Source organism: Corvus kubaryi, unplaced genomic scaffold, assembly GCF_017639235.1.
Source record: "Corvus kubaryi isolate FWS band 111438036 unplaced genomic scaffold, C.kubaryi_AGA036_p1.0 67, whole genome shotgun sequence".
Taxonomy (NCBI): domain Eukaryota; kingdom Metazoa; phylum Chordata; class Aves; order Passeriformes; family Corvidae; genus Corvus; species Corvus kubaryi.
This window is the reverse complement of record NW_024582055.1, coordinates 6,708,458-6,730,004: the sequence shown is the minus strand read 5'-3', so window position 1 is coordinate 6,730,004 and position 21,547 is coordinate 6,708,458. Positions and strand designations below refer to the sequence as shown.

The following is a 21,547-nucleotide window of genomic DNA, read 5'->3' as shown; positions in this document are numbered from 1 at the left end:
AATTATTTGGGTGCCTTTCCCTACAAAGGAGATGTTTAAGATAGCCGTGGAGTGCATAGACTTTCAGTTCTTTATTTCAAATGTGAAGATTAAGTCATTTAAAAAGTAACAGCAACAAAAAACCCCCACGAATTCTAAAACTTGGTGCCCCTTAGAAAACTAAACTTGCTGCTCCTGAAGCCCTGTCCCCTTTACCTTATGGACTTCAGCAGCAGAGGTTCCACAGTACAGGTTTTCTTCTCATGATCAGATGGGTATATTTGTGTGGCCCCTTGTCTTTAAGACTAGTTAGACTGTGACAAGTAATGCAGACACTCCTATAATCCAGTTTTAAGAGAGGTTAGATTCTGTTTCTATGAATGTTATAAGTACCTTCCTCAGACAAATGCCCAAATGAGGAAATTTCCATCAGATCAAATGCTGCAGCCTGTACCCAAGGGCAATTCAGTCTCCTATTCTAGCTGTAACTTTTATGTTGATTCTGTCTTGTATTGCCAATTCATTTAGCCTGACTAAAATGCAAATAAAAACTTACAGTTTGAATAGCAGTAAGAATTAATGTACCAGGTAAGCTGGGATTTTTTTCTCACAGTACTTATAAATAACTTCACATCAGTAGAGTCATACTGATACAAAATCATTAGGTGAGAAGGATTTTGGTCAGAGATAAGACTATGTTTGTGTAAACTCTTGTCTTTTTCAACTCTAAATACTTCCGGAAATGGGGGTTGCTAACTGATACATGTCAACATACAAAGATATTTTAGAAGCTGTTATTTCAATCACATTGCAATAAAAGTATCTGCATCACCTTCAGTGTGATTCTAAATTTACAAGACTATCTAAGAGTAGAATCAAATTTTGCTTTGACTTTGGTGTTCGTTTTGGACAACCTTTGTTTCCCTTGACATTACCTCTTAAGAGTTCAGCTCTTTGCATGCAGTAGGTAGCGTAAAACAATATAGATTGCATAAGAGGAAGTCAAGTTTTCACACAGGTCAAACCAACTTTGAAACCTTGAATTCACAGCAACTGCAGTAGAGCATTTCATTAAATAAAACCTCCTCCTTTTGTATCCATCAGTGCAGGGCCTTTCTGTCAAGCTACTACAGAGATCACAATGTGGAACTGTCAAAACTCCTCCACAAACTGGGACAACCCCTGCCATCGTGGCTGCGACAGGAGCTACAGAAAGTGAGATAGCAGTGGAAGAGAGCTTTTTGAAATCTCCCTTCCACATTTCAGTCATCATACCTGAACTTTCCAGCAGCTACCAGAAGGTCTTGTAAGATATACCTCTTCAAAAAAATGTAAAGGATAGAAGTTATTTCCATATGCTGGCATGTGGATTGTAAAAATACATGTGTTTCTTAGAGCTCTGGTGGGCCAAATCTTTCTCATTAACATTTCTGGGCCTGTGGACTTGTGGACTACTGTGCACATATGTGGAAGTTATTTACAACTGGTATAAGCGTCAGAGATACACGACCTGTCCAATTTCACGGTAAATATTCACATTTTTATATATCAGTTTTAAAGTATTGTGTCTCATGTAGGTTTTGTAGCCCTTTGTTGGACCACTGACAGTTTTTCTTAGGATTTGATTATTGTGTTGCATAGGATAAGATAACTTAATGTAGCACAAAATGCCCAGAGTACTTCTGCCTTTGGAATCAGCTTGCTAATGCCCAAAACGTGTGCAAACCCAGGGGAGCAGTACAGTTACCATGTGTCATTTAGCTGTGAGTGGCAACAAATGCACCCAGCAGCATATGGAATCCACAGGTGTAGAAAGAAAACCACAAACAAGTAAAACAGAACTTATGATTATATCCTGTAACAACAAACCCTTAGAGTGTGGGAAGGGCCTTTGTCTGTAATTAATATGTCTGGTTTTGTACCGACGGAGATGTGAATTATCTGAGCAGAAATTTAACTGGATGTGTGAAGCACACGAGTTGCAGTATTAGACTTCAACAACCGTGACCCAAACCTGGAGCAGGGCAAGGAAGATGATTTCACTCCTGTCAGCAGCCAGATCTGGACACATCACTGTGGGCTTACATTTCTGAGTCAGGAGTGACTCCACTGAAATAAATGAAAAACTCATAAAAAGCAGAAAAAGATCCTTACTTTTATTGCCTTAATTTGCACCACTGTTTTTTGCTTAATTTATTTGCTTTTAACCTATGGTTTTCCCCCCACAGCCTCATCAAAATTGTAGCATCTTTCTGCAACCTTCAGAGTACGTCAACAGCAAAAATTACCAGATTTCCAGATGAAAATACCAGTTCTGTTTCCAGATATGTTAAACATATTTGGTATTAAATATTAGGAATAAGCTTTCGAGGGGGGAAAAAAATAAACACAGCGTGTAATCATGGTAGAAAATTACACTCGAATCATGGGAAAACACAAATATCCGCCCTTGCAGGCAGATTATTTATGTGATAGTTCTCAATAATACATCTCTCAATGCATCAGATTAGATGGGAGATAAAGTCTAATCAATAGTGCTTAGAAGTTGAGGAAGTTCATTGGAAACTTCAGCTAAATGTGGCCTTAAAGCTCCTCACTGAACTTTGGCTCTGAGTGTTTCTAAAGGTATGAAGGGTTAGCGAAAAGAGAACTACAGTACTAAATGCAAGGCTTTATACAGTAGCTCTGTAATGTTTTCATCATTTGTTTCAGGGTGAATACTTAAAATCATGCATCAAATGGTGGAACAACTTCCTATTGTCTCAGTGCTGTTTTACGACATTTATGTAATCATACAATTTAACTTTCAAGGTAATGAAATGGAAACCAGTCTGTTATTTCCTAAACAGAAAACAGATGTTGAGATCCTTACTGTACCTCTAACTGGTAATCTTTATTATTTATTGATTTTGTCTGTGTAATGCGTGGTTTTGATAGGCCTGTAAAGAAAAAAATCTAGACAAATTTGCTGTATATAACAATATTCTTTACGCAGCACATTTTTGCTAAGAGAATATGCATGATTAAGGATGAGGACCTACTAGAGTAGACATTTTTTAAGATGAACATCTCTATTGTTTATTAGAATGAGAATTTCATTTCACTTTAAATATTCAGTCATATGGATTTGTCTCAAAAGCTGACTTGTCTTAAAGTACTTATTTGAGAAAAGAAACACTGGATTCTGAACACCTGTAAAAGCAAGTACTCTGCATGCTATGGACAGCTCGTGCATCCTGCAAGCATCCATATAGGTTTGTTACAGCTAAATTGAATAACTGGAGAGAATGCCTGGGGTTTTCATCCTGTCATGATTGATTTTACTCGATACAACCTGGTGTAACATCAGTCAAACATTTTAAAAATGCAGGGATTGCACAAAGCTCCTGTTGTGCAGGGCTGCCTCAGTTACTCCATGTTCTTGAGTGTAACAGCATTATAAAATAGAGGAAAATGGAAAAAACCTTGGGCACTATCAAGTGCCTAATGTTTTCAGGGTGAGAACACAGATTGAGTGCCTCTTACATGCAGGAGGAATGGCCTTCAGCCACATTCCTAGTTCATTCTTTGTTTTAAAGAATTCCCTCTCTGTCTTCTTGCCCTGGGAAAGCAAGGCCCTGAATGAGTGGGCAGTCAACGACAGAGTGGTGACATTGGTCACATTGTCCCCTGGGGAATTTTACAGCCCATCTGTGGTCACCATGAGGCACTGGGACAATAAATCCTCCACACGTACGGCCTTGGGTGGATTATTACTTGTTTGTGAAAGGATGGTATGAAGCCATGGGGGTTTTATTCCAGAACTATTCTATTTAAATGTGTTCTTACATTTAACAGGAGCCTTTAAGAAGCACTTTTAACATGCAGCCAACTTGGTGGAGGAGGAGGAGGCTGAGCACACCATGCAGACAGCAGCTGGGTGTGTGCCAGGGGATGCACATAAGTACAGTTGAGTAACCAGGTCATACCACACGAGTTACCTGACAAAGTATAACCTCTTCCATTCACAGTTTACCTGCAGTGTTTGATTTCCAGAAACAGACTATCAGTGTTAGTACTCTTAAAAATCTGGATTTGTTACAAGGAATCTGTTTGCTAGTCCAAGTCAGATGTTTTATTGTGGCTGGTAACACAGCCATAGTTTCTGTTCCCCTGGTAGGTAACTGCACAAGCAATTTCTTTAACAACTGCTTGATTTTGTGAGTTTCATCTTCATTTTCATAAACATGATTCTGAAATTTGCTTTCTGCAGACATCAGTGCCATTAAAAAACAATGTGGTTCTGAGCAGATATTCACCATTTGGGGGTGTAAACACAGAGCCTGATCTGAAATCACCTAATTATTTGAGCTAACATTCCTGAGAATACTGTGACATTTTCCCAGTTCTACTTGTGCAGAAAGAATTAGTTTGAATGATTTGCAGACTATCTTGTACAGAATATCCTTTTTCATTGCTTAAAAATGTGAAACTTCCTCAGGAAGAAATTAAATAGATATTTCAATGTTTATAGATGTAATACTCTTGTCATTCACATTGAATGAAAATTGCTGGAAACATTTTTCTCAGAGTTTTTTTTTAATAAAAAATAGATATTATTCTGATAGTGGCATGGTATTTGAAGTGCAACAATAAACTCTGATAAGAAAATGTAGTGCTGTGTGGAAGTGACTTTCATGTTCACAGAAGTTGTCCTTTTCCAGGTTGGTTAGCAGCTATTGCAGCTTGACACTGAGCTACAACACAATCCAGCAGCACAGGAGCAGCATGAAATGTTTTCAGAAATGAAAAATACTGCTTACTCTTGCTGTGAGTGAATATTGCTGCTTTATGCAGCTGCTTGTTTTACTCCTTTTGCTTCCTGCTTACTTTTTATTTCTTGTGCCAGCACTTGCTAATGCACTGGAGAAACATCTCCAGAGTTTGCTATTTTTAAGATAACAAGGAAAATTTATTCAAATCATTTGCCTTGGGGATTCAATAGTTGTGCCAATGCATCAGCCTACACAGACATGAGAAAAGCTTTCTTTGGAGAAACCTCTAAAGATGGTATCAATGTCCAAAGGAAAATTCACGTTTATCAACAAACAGAACAGAATATAAAAATGTATTTACCTAACTGGGCAAAAGCTGCTTAGAAGTGTGGGTAATAGGATATTAACAAAATATGGAATTCATTACAGAGAAATGATGCAATTTAAAATTATAGAGATGGGTATTATACAAGAAGTTTAGACTTCTTAATCTCTTAAAGAAACAGTAAAGTAATAATAGATAGTAAGAAAAGGGGAAAGATCTTTGCTACAAATAATACCTTCTTGCCCTCTGATTTATCCACTTTCACGTAATGTTTCTTTTCAGTTCTTCCAGTCCACAAATTCCTGGAGCTCAAAGGCAAAAGACTTTATGGTTTTTTTGTCTCTGTGGGCAATATGGATGTAGAAAGCACAACAGTCAGGGAAGGGCAAATCCCAGGGGTAGGAAGGTAACCAACAGCTGAAACCAAGGGCTAGGGAAACCTGAATGGGGGAGGAATTCAGACAAAGTAAGAGTGATCATCTAAAAAACGTGCATTGAGCTTGACTCTTCCCTGGGCTGAGGATGGCTAATAATCGTTAAATAAGCTGCTGTGCTGTATAGTAATGAGGGGAGATTGAGACTTGACATGAGGAAGCATTTCTTTATGAGATGGTGTTCAGACACTGTAACAGGCTCCCTGGAGAGGTGGTTGATGCTCCAGGCCTGACAGTGTTTAAAAATCATTTGGAAAATGCCTTTAACAACAGGCTTTAACTTCTGGTTGGCCCTGAGCTGGTTGGACACGTGGACTGATGATCCTTGTAGGTCCCTCCCAACTTCAATCTTCTGTTCTGTTCTATCCTGTTCTAACTAAAAATGAAGGTGTGGACATTTGGCCAGCATGCAGTTGCTTACATGGACTGGAAAACGGAAATGACCTGTGTCCACCTAGAGGGATGACTTCATTTTTCTAGCACGTCTTTCACGACCTCTGATTTTTATTTTAGTCCATGGTTTTCAAATAACAACCAGTATTGTTGCAGCATTTAAGGCCCATCTTATGATGGGACCAAGTATACACACACGCGTATCTACACAGAGAAAGCAGCATCGCTGTCTCGATCAGCTGAAGGTCTCTGCTTTGGAGAGTCCCTTAACCCGTTTGCCGCCGGGGCTGCTACTCGGTATCTTCGGGAAGGAGCGGGAATCAGAAGGGGAGGGATCAATCCCCTTTGCCATCTGCGCGTTCCCCGTGTGGCCGAGCTCAGGGCGCGTGCGCGCCGTGGCCCCGCCCAGCGCCGGAAGCCCCGCCCCCCGGCCGGCGTCACGGCGGTGCCCAGTTCCCGCCGCCGGCGCGTGCGGGGTCGGCCGCGTGCGGAAGGGTTCCGCGTGGGTGGGCGCGCGGCGCGGCCGTTGGCGCTGAGGGGGCGCGCGGCGGGCGCGGGAAGGGTGAGGGTGAAGTGGCGGTGGCGGTGCTCGCGGATCGGGCGCGTTCTCCTCCACAGCGGCAGAGGAGCGGAGCGGAATCAGACAGAAGGTAGGCTCCATGATGGCGTGGGCTCCGTAATAGGGAGGACAGCTGGGAGCCGGGCGCGGCGGCCCGGGCCCGGGCCCGGGGCTGGGGCCGGGTCACGGGCGCGGGCCCGCGCCCGCATGAGGGAGGGAGAGAGGAAGGGAAAATGGCGGCCGCCACGTGGCTGCGGAGGGGGGGGAATAGGGATCCATGACTCCATGGGAGCTGCCGCCTGTGGCTGACTCCCTTCCTAGGCATGGAAGAGCAGGGCCTTGCTAATTGGCAAAACTTTTACCCTCTTGTGGGTATGAGTCGTTGACTGTGGCAAGTAACAAACCGAGTCTGCCATGGGGTTAGCCGTCTCCCCCTTTTTTGGGTGTCTTTTCGTTGATCGGTTTTTCAGGTGTCTCCCTTATTTCCCCCCCGTAATAAGCTATTACAGCCCAGTTTTTAAACTTTTTTTTTTATTATTATTTTTTTAGTTCCACAGGAGCGCAGAAGCTGAAAGTATGGAGATGTACTTCTTGAAGATACTCTTTCCAAAACCTATGTGACTGGCTGTGTGTTACCTAATAAGATCTTCAGAGGTGAGATTTGGGGCAGGAATAATGCAGATTCGATAATTTATGTTTAGCGATTACTGTGACTTGTCCTGTGAAGTCAAAGTACCGACTTGGTGTTTCATTTTAATGCATATTTCATTGTTATGTGTTCTCGGGACAGAAGAGTATAAACAAGCATATTAGTGTGACTAGGAGGAGCTGAGCTTGGATGTAGAGGCATTAGAAAACATAATGCAGTATTCCTAGCATAAAAAGCACGTTGCCAGTACTTTGCATGCCAAACTAGAAGCATCTGAATGCACAGATTTCCCAGGGTTATCCTGTGCAAGGGGAATGTCTTTTTCGATAAGCATGTGAGTACCAAGAGAAATCTGCAGCTGCAGGACCGAGGGAGATGGGAAGTTGATACCAACAGCTTTGTTTCAGAGCAGTTTTACAACCCCTAGGAGAGCATCCTGCTGTTCAGTGATGATTGCTGTCTTATTTGCGTCTCCAGTAGCAATATTAAACTGCCTCAAACTTGTTTTTACAGGGGAAAAACCCTCTTGAGTTATGATGACAGAAGAAGATGGGGCTAAATTCCACATGTGAATTCTAGGAGTAGCTGTGACTAAATCTGTTAATTTTTGCTTAGGGTAGGGTGGATGTGTTTAATCGTCTGGAATTGATGCCTTTTGGGAGCAGTAATATTTCTGGTTGTCAAGTAGAGCTAGCAAAAGCTAATTTTAGGCTAGGTCTTAACCTTGATTTTTCAACAAAGTTTAAATTTTTGAGCTTTAATGAGAGCTGCTACAGTCCATCTGATCTTGATGATGAGGGGCTGAAACCCAGCTTACCATGCCTAAAATTAGGCTTGACTGCTTCTATACGGGCAAATACAGTTAGGATCTCGTTTTGTGCTGCTCCACTCTTTGGGCTGTCACTAAGCCTTAAGCTATTACAATAATGGTTTTGGTAGTTGAGTGGCTGTGCTGCACCTTCAGGGATGGCTCCTCTGCTCTCGAAGTGTGTTCAAAAGGCTGTTGCAAGGAGTGTGCCTGTGCTGCAGAAGCTGCAGGTAAGTTTTTGAAGTATGGAAAATGAATGTGGAAACTACAGCCGTAATTTTGGTGTCTGTGTGAATGTAAAGCATTCGAATGTATGAATCAGTCAATAAAGAGACACGACCTTGGCTGCACGTGTGACTTCTTTCTTGAAAGACTGCTGGTAACTAAAACTAGACCTGCACATGTTTGTCAGAATTACTTACACATGCCAAATCTGCTTGTTTTGGGGACACACCTTTTGGGCCTTAAGTGTGGCAGAATCTGTGGTGTCAGGTGGCTGATGTATTGTGTGGGAACCACTCCAGAAGTGGTATGGCTTGAATCAGAGGTAAGTGCTCCAGGGCAGAAACAGTGACTTACAATAGAGCTGATTTCTCAGTTGCTGTTGCTGAGGCATCCATATTTAAGAAAATTGATGGAGATCCAGTAGATGGGGAATCATTGTATACTCAGACAAGATACTTTACTTAAAAGTAAATGTGCTGTCTTAGTGAATACTAGCCATGCTGGCACAATCTCTTCCAGAATATCTTTCAGATAATAACATTGCAAATAGTTGAAAACAGAAACATTAAGGGGAAAGGGAGGCTTTGAAAGGACTGGGAAACAAAATCTGTGAAGCCAGAACTGAGATGATCAGCACGCGGTGTTACTGCTGCCGAGTGTTTATCAGCTGAGGTCAGGATTCCTGCTTGAAGTGAATGGAGCAGATCTATGGGGCTCTAATTACAGCATGGATTAGATCTGAGGGAATTACTTCTGGTAGTTGTGTTTGGTGGGGAGATTAGGGAGCTGTCATAGGAAATTTCAAATTTTTTTCTAAGCATATACATTTTCTGCCCTAGCGGAAGTACAGTTGAATTGAATGGGTGTTCTTGTGTGGTGCTGTAATGAGTGACAGCACACCTGTTTAATTGGTGGTGTGTGATTACTCTCTCCTCTTAAACAGCCCTATCATGTGGCATTCTTAATGCTCAAGATTCCAAGGTGGTAGCTGCCAAGCCTGATAGCCAACAATGTGGAGTGTGTACTGTGAGTTTCCTTTTCTCCAAGAAGATTGGACTTCTGTTGTAACCTCAGCGCTTCTAGAAAATAACACATCTGTTCTACAAGGGCAGTTACTTGCTTATCTTACATGGACAAATGCCAGGCAGACTGGTTCTTGTACTTTAGGAAGTTGTTCATGGTTGAGTAAGATATACATTAAGGAGACTGTGTGTGTCAGTTGCAGTGATGTTTCTTTATATTCTCTGGAAAGTGAACGAAAACTTGGGAAGTTTAGGAGGGCTGCGTGTACCTGTACATCTTCATGGTGCTGCAGAACCTGGAGAGATGACGCATCTCTTCAGGATGGTCATCCCAAGTGTTTTCATGGTTTGTGCCACCACTAGCAGCACAGTTGTTAAAACAGGTTTAAAAGTGTAGGATAAACTTAGGACAACGTAACTGGTTTGAGTTAAGGCACTGGCAATTCTGTCATTCAGGAACAAACTTCCCTCTGAGAAAATAGCCCTAAGTTTATATGCTTTGAAGAAGATGCTTTCAAGAGCCCCCATTCTCAGGTAATACAGCTCATGTGAGGTTTACCCATCTGATGTTCTGCAGCAGTGCTTGTACATCCACAGCATTAATTAACGTACAGAAATTGTAGTCAGTGTGGCAGTTTTTATTGTATACGTGTATACCATCAGGCTCACTGAACAAAAATGGGAATGGCAGGAGATGCAGACAATTTCATTTTCTGTTAAAAACTGAAAAGGCATGCTCAGCATGGAAACAGTAGTGCAACATTTTAAAATCTAACAAAGCATTCTATTAAAAGAGCAAAACTAACAAAGTGCTGTACTAAAGCTAAACGTTTACTACACTTAGTATGCTGCCTTAATTCCCTGCCCCCCCCCCTTTTCCTCCCCCAGTATTCTATTTTTGTGGTGCAACTATTTAAAAGGTTATTATTTTGTCTGTATACAATGCATATATTGCACTATGTAGCCTACTTCACAACAAGTCTCTGGGTCTTTTACAGCAAAGCTCGGATGTTACAAGCAAATACATTTTGACAGAGTTCCCCTGTAATTAAGGGCTATATAGAAGTAAAAATGTAATGGTTTCAAAGTTCACTAGCACAGTGTTTAGCATTGGTCTAACAGTAGGTGGTCACAGTACTGTGGTTTTTGATGTTTTTAAGTATTTCACACTATTTCACATAGTGTGGAATTACAGAGAACTAAAATATATTAAAGCACCTCATGTACTAGTTTAGCACCAGTTACAATTAGTCCTGACCCTTGAAAACGTAAATTTGAGGTCAGAGAGATTAAGGGCCAAATGTTCAATCACATGGGCTTCTGCAATATCATTGCCACTTCGTATGCAAGTGAGTTGTCTAGGATATTTGTTATAACACCAGAGAGACACACAACCATACAGAAATTAATGACTGCCCACTTACAGCATGAATGCAAGCATCCCGCTTTTTCACAAAACACCACACAACACAGTCATAGCCAGTTTGATGAATAGGAAACAGGGAAACAGTCACTGGTAGTCACAGTTCACACAGTCACTATGTGGTGACACTTACCTGCCACACTTGTCACACTGGAGTGTTTCATGGCCCACAGCTTTCCGTTCAGTTTTTATGAGCATGGTTGTTAGTGTGGTATGTAGAGCACACTTGGAGATGCTCAGCATGGCCTTTCACAGGGGCTGTAGAGGTAGTGCTGAGCCAGTTCCCAGGTGATTTACAGACTGATAACTTCAGTGATGCACTAAGGTGGTGATTACCTCCTGTGTTCTAGGTTCAGTGTGGTGGCCCTTTCTAGAAGGACAGTAAATTGGTTATCAGTGAATTTTTATAATAAGTTGTTAGGGATTTCATACCATGGAGAACATATTTGGAAAAGGAACTAAATGGAATCAAGATGTCAGTGCTTTAGAAATTACTGAAAACTAAGCTTTCCTGTGAGATCAGTCTGAACCAGTGTTGCAACTAAGCAGGAGAGAGTTGTCTAAATATTATTTTGTAGGAAACATAGTTTAAGACTTTATCGACCTTTTGAGACAAGTTTTGGCTCAACAACTCCACTGTATGTATAACTTTCTCTGGTAGGATTCACAGAGGTTCTTTGCACTACTTGAGGAAATCCCAGCAGTGAGAGGATTGGGATGTTTGTTAGTCTGACACTGTACTGACAGCTAGTGGTAAATAGGAAAAGTGAATCCTCTCCAAAATGCTGTATGTACTCAAAATTATGAATTTCAGAAATACAACAAACGTTACTTATGTAGAGGAGAGAAAATAAGTGGTTGCTTTTGCAGCTGTGCAGGATGTTTGTGGGGGAACTGTCAGTGTACTGCCTGTTTTACTTGGGAATGTACTTTATGCACACTAACCTGTGAGGACATTTAGCAGACTACCTGGGGATCTGATTATTGACCAATGTTTTCCTTCCTGCATATATTCAGAATTACTTAGCAAGAATCAGTCTACTAATTGTCTCATTAGCTACTGAAACATGAGTCAGCTTTAGGGGACTGAGTGTAAAATCATAGTACTAATAGATTAAATAAACTAGACTGGAGATTAATTGAGATCGGTAATTAACTGTGGAGAAGCTTGGAGCATACATAGTTTGGAGCTGCAGTCTTGTGGGCAGTGAGTCTCAGCGAAGTGTCCTGCTATCCTGCTCCAGTATTAACTCTACCTATCACTTTTCCCCTTAGATACATGGTAACTTGTTCATGCAATATTTACACTTCTGGAACACGGAGGACAGTAATCCCTAACTGGAATGATTGTGTGTATACAGCTTGGATTTAATAAAAACACACGAATCAGGAAAATGTCTGTTTCCACCCACTGTGGGCCCCAGCTGTGCACTGCTTGTGCTTTTCAAGTTGTCCTGCCTCAAAGTTTGGTTTTCATTACAGACATTCATAGTTTGGTCACACTTTTAATCCAGGGTACGAAAGATGATACTTTTGTGTAGACACCTGGGGAATCTTTGACCCCACAGCCGTAGCCCCAGGAGGTCACACCGTACACAACCCAGCTTTCCCCAGGGCGTTCACACATCAGTGGTCCACCACTGTCTCCTTGACAGCTGTCAACACGCTTCTGTTCCTGCATGTTTCCAGCACAGAGCATTCTTCCTGTGAATCTCCTTTTGTAGCGCTCTTCGCACATCCTCTTGGGAAGTAAGGGGATGGCAGCCTGTTGTAATGTTCTTGAATAAGCCCGTCCTAGAAAGGAAATCCAAATTATTGTCTCATTACAATGGTTGGTCTTGGAAACATACATGTGATGTAATCAAATTTTTGTTCTCAGGCCTTCATACTGCTTTGTCATTACATAACATTACTGGAAGCAACACTACTGAAAAAATCCGTGCATTAAATATAATACTAAAATACTACAGGTACTGTAAATGTAAAATATAGATGCTTTAAAAAAAGTAGCTTTTCTGCATGTGTTCTCCACATCTTTCCAAAGCTGGAGTTCGGTTTATTCTGAGCAATTTGTGTCTTCTACGGAAGAATACTTTAATACCTCTATGTGGAAGCAATGTTTGGGAGTCTTGAGCAATTGAGAGTGAAGCAGTAGAAATACTTCATTTCTATGTCACCAGTTCAAATCTAGTGTAGCTCAGCTTGACAGGTGCTGCATCTTCTGGTGGCATCCAAGTAGAGCATCCAAATGGATCTTTCTACTTTTTTTCCTTGCTTGCACCTCTTTCCATTGGAAGCATGGAAAATGAAAGCCAGTGTTGGTCTGGCCTTTTTTTAAGTAAAATCTTATCACTTTGAAGCAATTATAATTCATATAGTAAGTGTGAAATGTCAGCTGAGGTACTGCAATGATGTAATTTCTTACCATAAATTGAAGCCAATTACTGCAGTCGTTAATGTTTCCTTAAATAGATGTCCTAAGTTAGCAGTATTTCAGTGAATTATGTAAAAAGGCTTGCCAGAGCTAGGCAATGAATTAACAACTGATTTTAGCAAAAACCCCACCCTACATGTCTCTCTCGTTTATTGTTGTACAGTGACCCCAACACCTGTGCACACAGATTAGTGCATGTAAAGAGGAGGAATGGACCTTGTCTCCTTGCCAGATTGAGTGAGTCACTGGAACAAAGGCTCAAGTGTGTTTGCTGCCTTGCACTGTATTCAGCACCACGAAAACATAAAAGTAAAACATGATTTTTAATTTGTGAAACATTTGGAGGACAAAGATCTTTGAACAGGAAGAATCTTGTACTGACCGGAAAAAGCGAATAGAAGCCTGGAATGCAGATTGCATTGAGGCTTTAGTAAATTTTGGCAAGATTTTCTATTATTTAAATCAAAGCTGGTTGAAAAAGTCAGTGGTAACAAGGAACACTAAAATGTTATTTTAAATTCTATTATGTGTATATTTTCCATTCATTTTTCTATTGTAGTAATTTAAATAACCTTTCTAAAATTAAAATATTCATGGTCCTTACCTTTGAAACCTTAAATGTGTTAGAGCTGTTAGTTATGTACTGAGGCAGGGGGTGATAAGCTGCTCTGCAGGGTGTGCCTGGCAACAAATAAGCTTTTTATTCCTGCTTGTCAGTCTTAATGAGGCCATTTTAGTGACAGGGTCTGTGATTTAGAGTTACATGGTTAATCACTGCTTTCCAAACACAAACTATATTCAGTAAACAAAATGTTGTCATTCCTTGGATCAGGAGAGAAAATATTCCCCCATGTAAAAAGAGTAAAATGCTTTCATTTTGAGCATTTTCTTATTTATTAATTTGAGGGTTTTTTTAAAGCAGCCTCAGATAACTAGATTGGTGCACAGAAAGTATTTTACCTGTGTCCCCCCATCCAGTGATGAAACAGTTGGGAGCAGTTTTCTGTGGTCGCTCCCTCCTCAGTGGCAAGCAGGCAGGTAAGACGTGGGTGCTGAACCTTGCACACTGTTCCTCGGGCCCCTGCAGCCTCAGCAAGGCAATGTCATAGTCGCTGCTGTCAGGCCTGTACTCCTTGTGCATCACAATCTCCTGGACTCCGATTTCCTCCTCGTACTCCTCCGGCACCAGGGTGTGATAGTCTCCAACCCGCACCACGTAGTTGCGAGTGTTGTTGCCATACCTGAGATGGAGGTGAAAACAAATAGGGCTGGCTCAGGCTCACATCCTGAGCATGCAAACAGAGTTCATCAGTTTCTTTATTGTACACTTAACTAATGTTACCAAAAGATTTTTTTAAAGAGCCAAAATGCTTTATCAAATGTTTACACTGACACTTCAGTGTGTCCTAAAGAATATAAAAACCTTCTCCCGAGGTTTCAGGTTGTGCTATGTTCCTTTTTGTATATTTTCACAGACAAGTTTCTTATGGCCGTCTGCCATGACTGGCACTTAGTTGAGATGTACAAGGTGTGCGTTACAAATTTATTTAGTAAGGGTAACACAAACTGCCAGTAATTGCAATGACAGTCTGAGTACTGACATCATTGCAGTGCTCAAGTAATTACTAGAATGAAAACAGTGTTCAAGCCTGCTTTGTAGGTTGGTTGAGAAATTCTAGAGGCTTAGGTAACTTAATAAAAACCTCTTACATCAACTGAAGTTATAGCAAGGACAACAAAGTATGTGCATCACAAGCACCTATTGTCAAACTGACAGGAGGCCTGCACGTCTTAGGCTTGTTTTGCATCTGATATAATCCCAACTTCTTTCACATCATGGATTAAGTGGTAAATACTTTAGAGATCATTACTGTGGCTGAAATAACAATTTTCTGTGCATGCCTTTGAAGATTTTTGTATCACAGGACACACAGCCCTTCCTGGGCAAAATGCAAAACAAGAGAATACTGTTGGGTACATATATTTATTTTAAAATCTGGCTAAGCTAACAGAAATATTTTTCCTTTTATTTCTCCCTTTTCCCTAATAGCCTTCAACAAGAAATTTCTAATATGCTTGCAGAAAATACCCCACAGTGTCCCATCACCTTTTAACCTATGCCTGTTCTTTTTATACCATCCAGCAATGTTCTGGTCTCTAAAGCTTGCTTGAGGAGTAGCAGACAAAGCAGGAATGTTACCATTTTCAGCACAATATACAGCTGTACCACTGAATATTTCTGCTAGTTGTAGGTTGCATTCCTGGTTGCCTGTAAAGCTTTCTTGGTCTAATTCTGCAGATCTCCTTCAGGTCTTCCATGAGCAAAATTGCACTTCTAGGCTTTAAGGAGAGAGAGAGCTGCAGGCTGTGATCAAACATCTGTTCATCTCAAGATGACCTTCTGTATGGGATAAATGAAGGGGTTTTTCCTATGCCTCATATTTCTAAGTATCCAAAGTTTTTTTTTATTTTATAGACCTTCCAATTTCCCTATAGCTGTTGGAATAACTCAGGACAAAACTTCCTAATAAGATGGGTGGGTTATAAAACAAAAAATAGCTTCAAACATTTTATCTTAAATTATGTATCTGCAAAAGTATAGGAATGAGTAATTCCACTGTAGTACTGGTAAACAATTCCAATCATCATGCATAAAATTGTGCTTAATTTTTATCCCTAGTACAGATGAGCCGACTTTGGTTACTTACGCAGTGTTCCAATTTCCAGGATATGAGAAATGGTATACTGGCCTTTCTCTTGCCCATCTGCGGAAAATATCTGAAGAAGGCACTCGATCTATAGATAGCTCTTGGAAACCTATCCCTCAAAATCACTCTGAGATCATTTGGAAGTTCAGCCCAGACTGTCCAAAGCCAGCTTAGAGCTAAATGCACCTTTCCCTCATTTACAGTGAAAAGTAGTGCATCCAGAGCACTACATGTTGGAGCTACATGCTTAGGTCTAATTGCAGTTTAAATGTAACTTCTGGGACAAAACAATAATTTGGCCACTGAGACCCTGGATAACAGTTTCAGGGTAGCCTGTAACAGCCCCTCATGTGGCTGCACCAATCTGGAAGTACCACAGGGTACTTTGCTCCAGCCGTGCTGCTGCTGTGTCATGTGGGTGCTCAGCAGAGTATCCAAAATGGCCACTCCTTGGCACCACATTCCGTTTTCAAGCCTGTAATCAAAGGCTTTCTCAAGACCTCAGGCAGCATCCTTGGTAATCACTACAGAGATGATGAACAGGGGAATAGGAAGCCATTGTCTATGAATTTTGATGAAAGCAACTGAAGTGCTTCCATAGTTCTGCAGAAACACCTGGGACATCAGTTGAAATAGCAGGAAATTTTACTGAGTTTGACTTTCAGCTTGAAATACTACCAAGGGAAGTCCTTTGTGATTTCAGGAAACCTGAAAAGATAGGCATCTGATGCTGAGCAAAGGTAACATTCTGCATTTGAGTAAAACTGTACCTGACTCTTCATTTTAGTTACTAGTGTGCAAAAGGAAAGGCTCAAAGTCAAAATTTCAAACATTTGCAGCCCACTTGAGCAAATTCTAGCAAATACCCTCAAAACTGTACTGCTCTTCTACGCTTTTTTCCCAGTCCGTTCCATTGACATAATCACCGTTGAAAGCTTAAAATACTAGATTAGCTTCCTTATTGTGCAAGTTGATATTTTTATATTTCAGTAACCTCATCAGCAGTGAAGTCCTACATTTAGTCACTGCTGTGATACACTAAAAATGTCTACCACTGCCAAGATCTGTTGTTACCAAAATTAATCCAAAGTATTACAGTCCCTGTGTTTGGTGTCTGCTCAGTTGTCTTCACTATAACCTGAAAGCCATAAGTTGCATTTTTGTTGGAACAGAAGGTTAAAATGTCTGAAATGTTGTCTATATTTTTTCATGAAAATGCTGAAGTTGTGAATATAAATCACATGAACAATAACACCCAAATAATTTCAATGCATTAGGGTGTTTTGTTTGTTTGAGGGAAAGGAGGTTGAGTGGTAGGGTTTTTTAAAACCAAAGGCCAACTTTTGGAACAGTTTTCCATGGGCTTGAACCAGAATGGTTTTGCCTATGCCCAGAACAACAAAACAGTTTGAAACATGGTGCACTACTGAAGAGAGACCCACCTTTTGAAGCAGTGTGCAGCAGTGAGGACCCAGCAGCTGCTGATGAGAGTAGCACCACACAGGAGTCTCCCGTCACCATGAGAGGATTTCAGCCGCAGTGCTACCTGCCAGGGCCAGCCACCCCTGCAGAGGAGTGACACATGGTGTTCAGGGTACAGCAGTGGGGAACTCAGGTAGCTGCTCAGTTACCTGGAATGTGCATTCTGTTGGCTTTCTCTGACTGACACAGCTTACAAAATGTGCTGTTCATTAACGGTGGTGAATACCTTTATATTCCTGCAGCATTCAGAATTCCATTTAACAATGGTCCAGATTACTTTACAGAGAGTTTGGGCATCCAGCACTCTGAGTGCTTCCTCCCACAGTCAGCTATTTGAATTTTCCCTTCTCAGATTGCATTCATTGGGCCAAAAATACATTCTGTGGGTTCCTCGCCAAATACCGTCCAAGTCAGCAAACCAGAAATTTCCTGTCAACTGGAGAGGGGAAAGGGGAATTTCTTGAAAAGCTGAACCCAGCATCCATCCCTGTCTTCATGAAAAAGGAAGCTGGCAAACCAAAAGGTATAAAGCAACTGAAGAAGTCTCAAGTATAGATGAGCAGCTTTTGTCAACCTGTGATTATTTGTTTTTTATAGTAGATCTGGCCATATTTGCATACCTGTGAATACAGGAATGGATTCTTTTTTGCTGGTTTAATAGATTAGGAATCAGAGAAGGGAGAGGAAGAGAGATGCACCTGTAAGTAACAGCAGCATCTAAGAGTAAGCAACAGATAGTCTATAGTCTAGAGTGTTTTCTGAGTACTGTCAACTTGAATGGATGTGCTCGACAACAAGAGCTGCCAGGGATCATCTAGTCCAGCATCTCAGAGTTATGAGTGCCAAGCGTTTTAAAGTGAGGTGGAGAAATTCACCTCCCGTAAATATTAAAACAATTTAGGCACTTTTCAGTTTTGGAAGATAGGATTTAATACGTTTTTCTAAAATGAGGTAATTCAAACAGCTTTGGATTTGCTGGTACATACCTAATTATCCAGTTTTTTTCAAACTTCCTCAAGTTCTTTGACTTAATGACTTCTTGTGACATTGAGTCCTTTTCTGATGTGTATGTGTGCTCCCTTTCTTGATTTTGAAGCCCTTCTGCGTGCACTATTGGATTTTTCTCCCCTTTTTGCTTCATCTAACATCCCGGTACTGATTTATGAGGAGACCAGCTTCCTTGTTCCAGCTGAATTGTGCAATACATTATTTGTCACCACTGTGTTTCAGCAAGTGTCCTTAGAACACATATTCTGAGACAAGAATTCTCAGTCTCTTCCTGTGCAGTGCATTATCTGTTATCTCATTTGCCTCTTTACTGAGGTAAGTCATCCTACTTTACTTTATCTGGCTGTGTTTAAATATTTTTCTGGGCTCCCTCTTGTTACTGTTCTTTGAAGTTCCCCCACTTGGGCTGTGCCTTCTTTGAAATGGATTGATTGGTGCTGTGCATGTACTTTCAAATAGGTTGCACATGACATGTAATGGTACTGTTACTGTAGTTTTACAATGCCTTTTGTAAGACTGTGAATATGTGTTTTTTGTGTTTAGTCACAACTGTTAAGAAAGTAAAGTCAGTGCCTCCTGGTTTTTTAGCTGTGTCATCATCAAGGCTTATTTTGTGAAGGAAAATAAGGCCTTAGGCAGTGAATCATAGCCAGGCCTTTTTTTTGGTGCAGGTGGCATTTAAAGCCTCGTACTACATTCATAGCTCTATAGCTCACATCCTGATATAAAGATATCCTTTGATAAAAGTAAAATAGCTATTTTGTAACTTAGAAATTTAACTCATTCAAGGACTAAACCCATAAGCATCTACAGATTTTCAACTAATACTGCAAGTGTTTATCCATTAATACTTTTTAATTTCCTACCAAATTTGCTTTGGGTATATTTCTACTCCTACATCATGACAAGTCAAACGAAAAACAAACAACAAGCCTACAATAAAATTGTAAATTAGGGAAACCATTTAGGGCAAATACATGTCTTAAAAGCTTTATATTCAAAACTATTTGTCTTTAGCAATTATTTACCGTAAAGAATTTTTCCCGCCAATTATTCGCTTTTGGCGACGATGGAGTAACCTCAGTCCACAAACAGAAGCAAGGGAATCTAAACCAGAAAGGGAGATGGAGAGCATTAAACTCATCATGCAAAGTAGCCAATATTCAATGAGAGTTAACTTTAAAAAAATCTAAAGGTTGAAGTTATTCTGTCTTTTGTGGTAGTTTTTAACAAGCCAATTTTGATTGGGGAAAATAGGCTTAGAAATCCTTTATAGCTGAAATCTTTTGACTGGGGAAAATACACTGAATTCTTTCAAGACTTAGAAATCCTTTGTAGCTGAGTTCTTTTGACTGTGATCAGAGTCATTTATGCGTTTGTTTCTCACGTGTAGGATTTTATAGGGCTCTTCCTTATTCCCTGTAAATGGAAGCAGACCTTGACCAACCACACAGGTCTCAGTCCTTATCTGAGGATAACCTCTACCTTGAAAAGCTGAAAGGAGCTGTTTAGGTTTTTGCATTTTCATGTCCCTTCAGCAACTTAATGAATATGGCTGCTGTAAACCACGGCAGACAAATACCCTGTATTGACTGAGTAGTCTTGGTGATTCCTTTGTGCAGCTGCACAGAATAAGCCAACACAGTGTAAGCAGAGGAGATTCCCACCCCTTTTGTTCTGTAATTGCTTTTGATAAAACTGTTTCCTCCGTGAGGTGGGATTGTTAAGTCTGTCTCTTTCTACCATGACAGCTGCCCATCTGGACCTGTTGGTCTGCCCCTCACAACAGCGCCTCACCTTTATTGCTGTTCCCAGGGACTTTCTTGCTTAGGTGGTCACAGATGACCCCTGCATCCTCGCTGTGCCGGCAGTTGTGCGTCCCGATGTCCTGCTTAATGCAGTCTGCCAAGGATCTCTCGTTGCCTGTACACTTCACATTATCCACGTGGATCGGCCCTTTGCCCTCACCGAAATAGGCCATTGTCCTTGCTCTAGCTGGACCTCTGCAAACAGAGCATATTTTTTTACTATTATTAAACATTTGGAGGCATTATGCTACATTTTACTCAAATATTTCCAAGTGAGCGGTGATAGACATTCCAAACTCTGTCACTGTTTCATTTGATAACAACCACTTTCTCATCACCTCTCTTATTCTGGTATGTTGAAAAAATAAAACTGCAACAAAATTGCTACAGTTCATTAATGTTTAAAAACTGCTTTTGTGTATCTGGTTAGAAGGCAGTGTTCAAAGTATTTTATGTTGTATCAGCACTACATTTTGCCATAAAACAAAATATGTGAAAGCTGCTTTTTCATAATCTCTTTAATCCTTGTATAAAGTCAGCATCTGTGAATGCCAAAAATAATTTGTTCAGGTCTGATTCCCTCAGAAAGATGGGCCAGTTAAATACAGTATACTTGTGGTGCAGTAGGAGCTGTGATGTACAGACCTATTAGTTGTTAGTAGTTATTAAAATATTTTGTTATCATGTAATTTTTTAAAAGGCACCCCATATTTGAGCTCTAAAAATGTCATGTGACTGGAGACCAGTTTAGTGTCTGCACCCCGCTGTTCTTGGGATGAACCCAGTACTTGGTGCTCATGTAGCATTTAAGCATCTCACTTGGCAACTCTTCTGATAGATTATTACTGCTAATTACTTAGGATAATCTTCTTAATTTATAAATAATTGTTTTGTTGTGTACGGTTTAAGGGTCAGAAAGAATTATGAGTGAGAGACCACCCAACTGGCTATACAGAGAAGTGGGGCAGGAAGCCACAGACACCTCCAGGTGTGCCTGAACTACAAGTTTACCTATTGGTTAAGAGCAATTTACTGCCATTTTACTGGGATAAGGATATATGGAATTCCAGATAACTAAAGTATAGCTTTCCATTTTAAAGGATATTTTATAATTGTATACTGTAAAGTACTGCTTCTGTGTGTACAGAATGTAACTGCAGGTGCGATGAAATGTCAGAATAGAGAAAGAGAATTTGACTATGAAAATGTATAAGGCAAGAAAGTATTTCCCTCCCTTTACAACTCTTTTTGTACCTCTTTGATACCTGCAGTGTAGGGGAAGGTAGGTGAGAATGGCATGAAGAGCTTACATCCCTTCCAGAGCTGGGTTTGGTCTCTTGGGGGGGAATCCTGATTTGTCAAACCATTTTCAAAGCTCCGTCAGAGTAGAAGTGTGGCTGGTTCAAACTGAATCAGCTCTCAGTTGCCACATGCATATAATTGAAACATGAAAGTAACATATACGAGGTTCCTCCCTTTTGAAACTTGCACATGGATAGCTTTGCCTGTGTGGATTTTTTTACTGTGTACTGAAGG

The 21,547-nt window shown here is 40.6% G+C and overlaps 2 protein-coding genes and 1 non-coding gene across 5 annotated transcripts in view; 2 read left to right on the top strand and 1 right to left on the bottom strand.

Annotated features, from left to right (window-relative positions):
* Window positions 1-8,245, top strand: part of LOC121674319 (bifunctional heparan sulfate N-deacetylase/N-sulfotransferase 3) — a 110,511-nt gene extending 102,266 nt beyond the window's left edge. For 2 of the 3 annotated variants that reach the window (XM_042048566.1, XM_042048565.1), the window contains exons 14-15: window positions 1,084-6,535; window positions 6,994-8,245. In XM_042048566.1, coding sequence (XP_041904500.1) covers window positions 1,084-1,203 — 120 coding nt within the window. In that variant the 3' untranslated portion in view covers window positions 1,204-6,535; window positions 6,994-8,245. The remainder of the gene's footprint in view (window positions 1-1,083; window positions 6,536-6,993) is intronic. The other variant, XM_042048567.1, reaches the window with a different exon arrangement.
* LOC121674348 lies at window positions 6,718-6,848 on the top strand. The gene has a single exon (XR_006019588.1). It is a non-coding gene; the product is annotated as a small nucleolar RNA SNORA24 (small nucleolar RNA).
* A 1,520-nt stretch (window positions 8,246-9,765) lies between the features above and the next one.
* The window catches only part of PRSS12 (serine protease 12), a 32,699-nt gene continuing 20,917 nt past the window's right edge, over window positions 9,766-21,547 (bottom strand). Inside the window, exons 9-13 of the mRNA XM_042048568.1 lie at window positions 20,001-20,206; window positions 19,232-19,310; window positions 17,156-17,278; window positions 13,966-14,246; window positions 9,766-12,365 (exon numbers count right to left, since the gene is read on the bottom strand). Of these exons, the coding sequence (XP_041904502.1) occupies window positions 12,058-12,365; window positions 13,966-14,246; window positions 17,156-17,278; window positions 19,232-19,310; window positions 20,001-20,206 (997 nt within the window). The 3' untranslated portion in view covers window positions 9,766-12,057. The remainder of the gene's footprint in view (window positions 12,366-13,965; window positions 14,247-17,155; window positions 17,279-19,231; window positions 19,311-20,000; window positions 20,207-21,547) is intronic.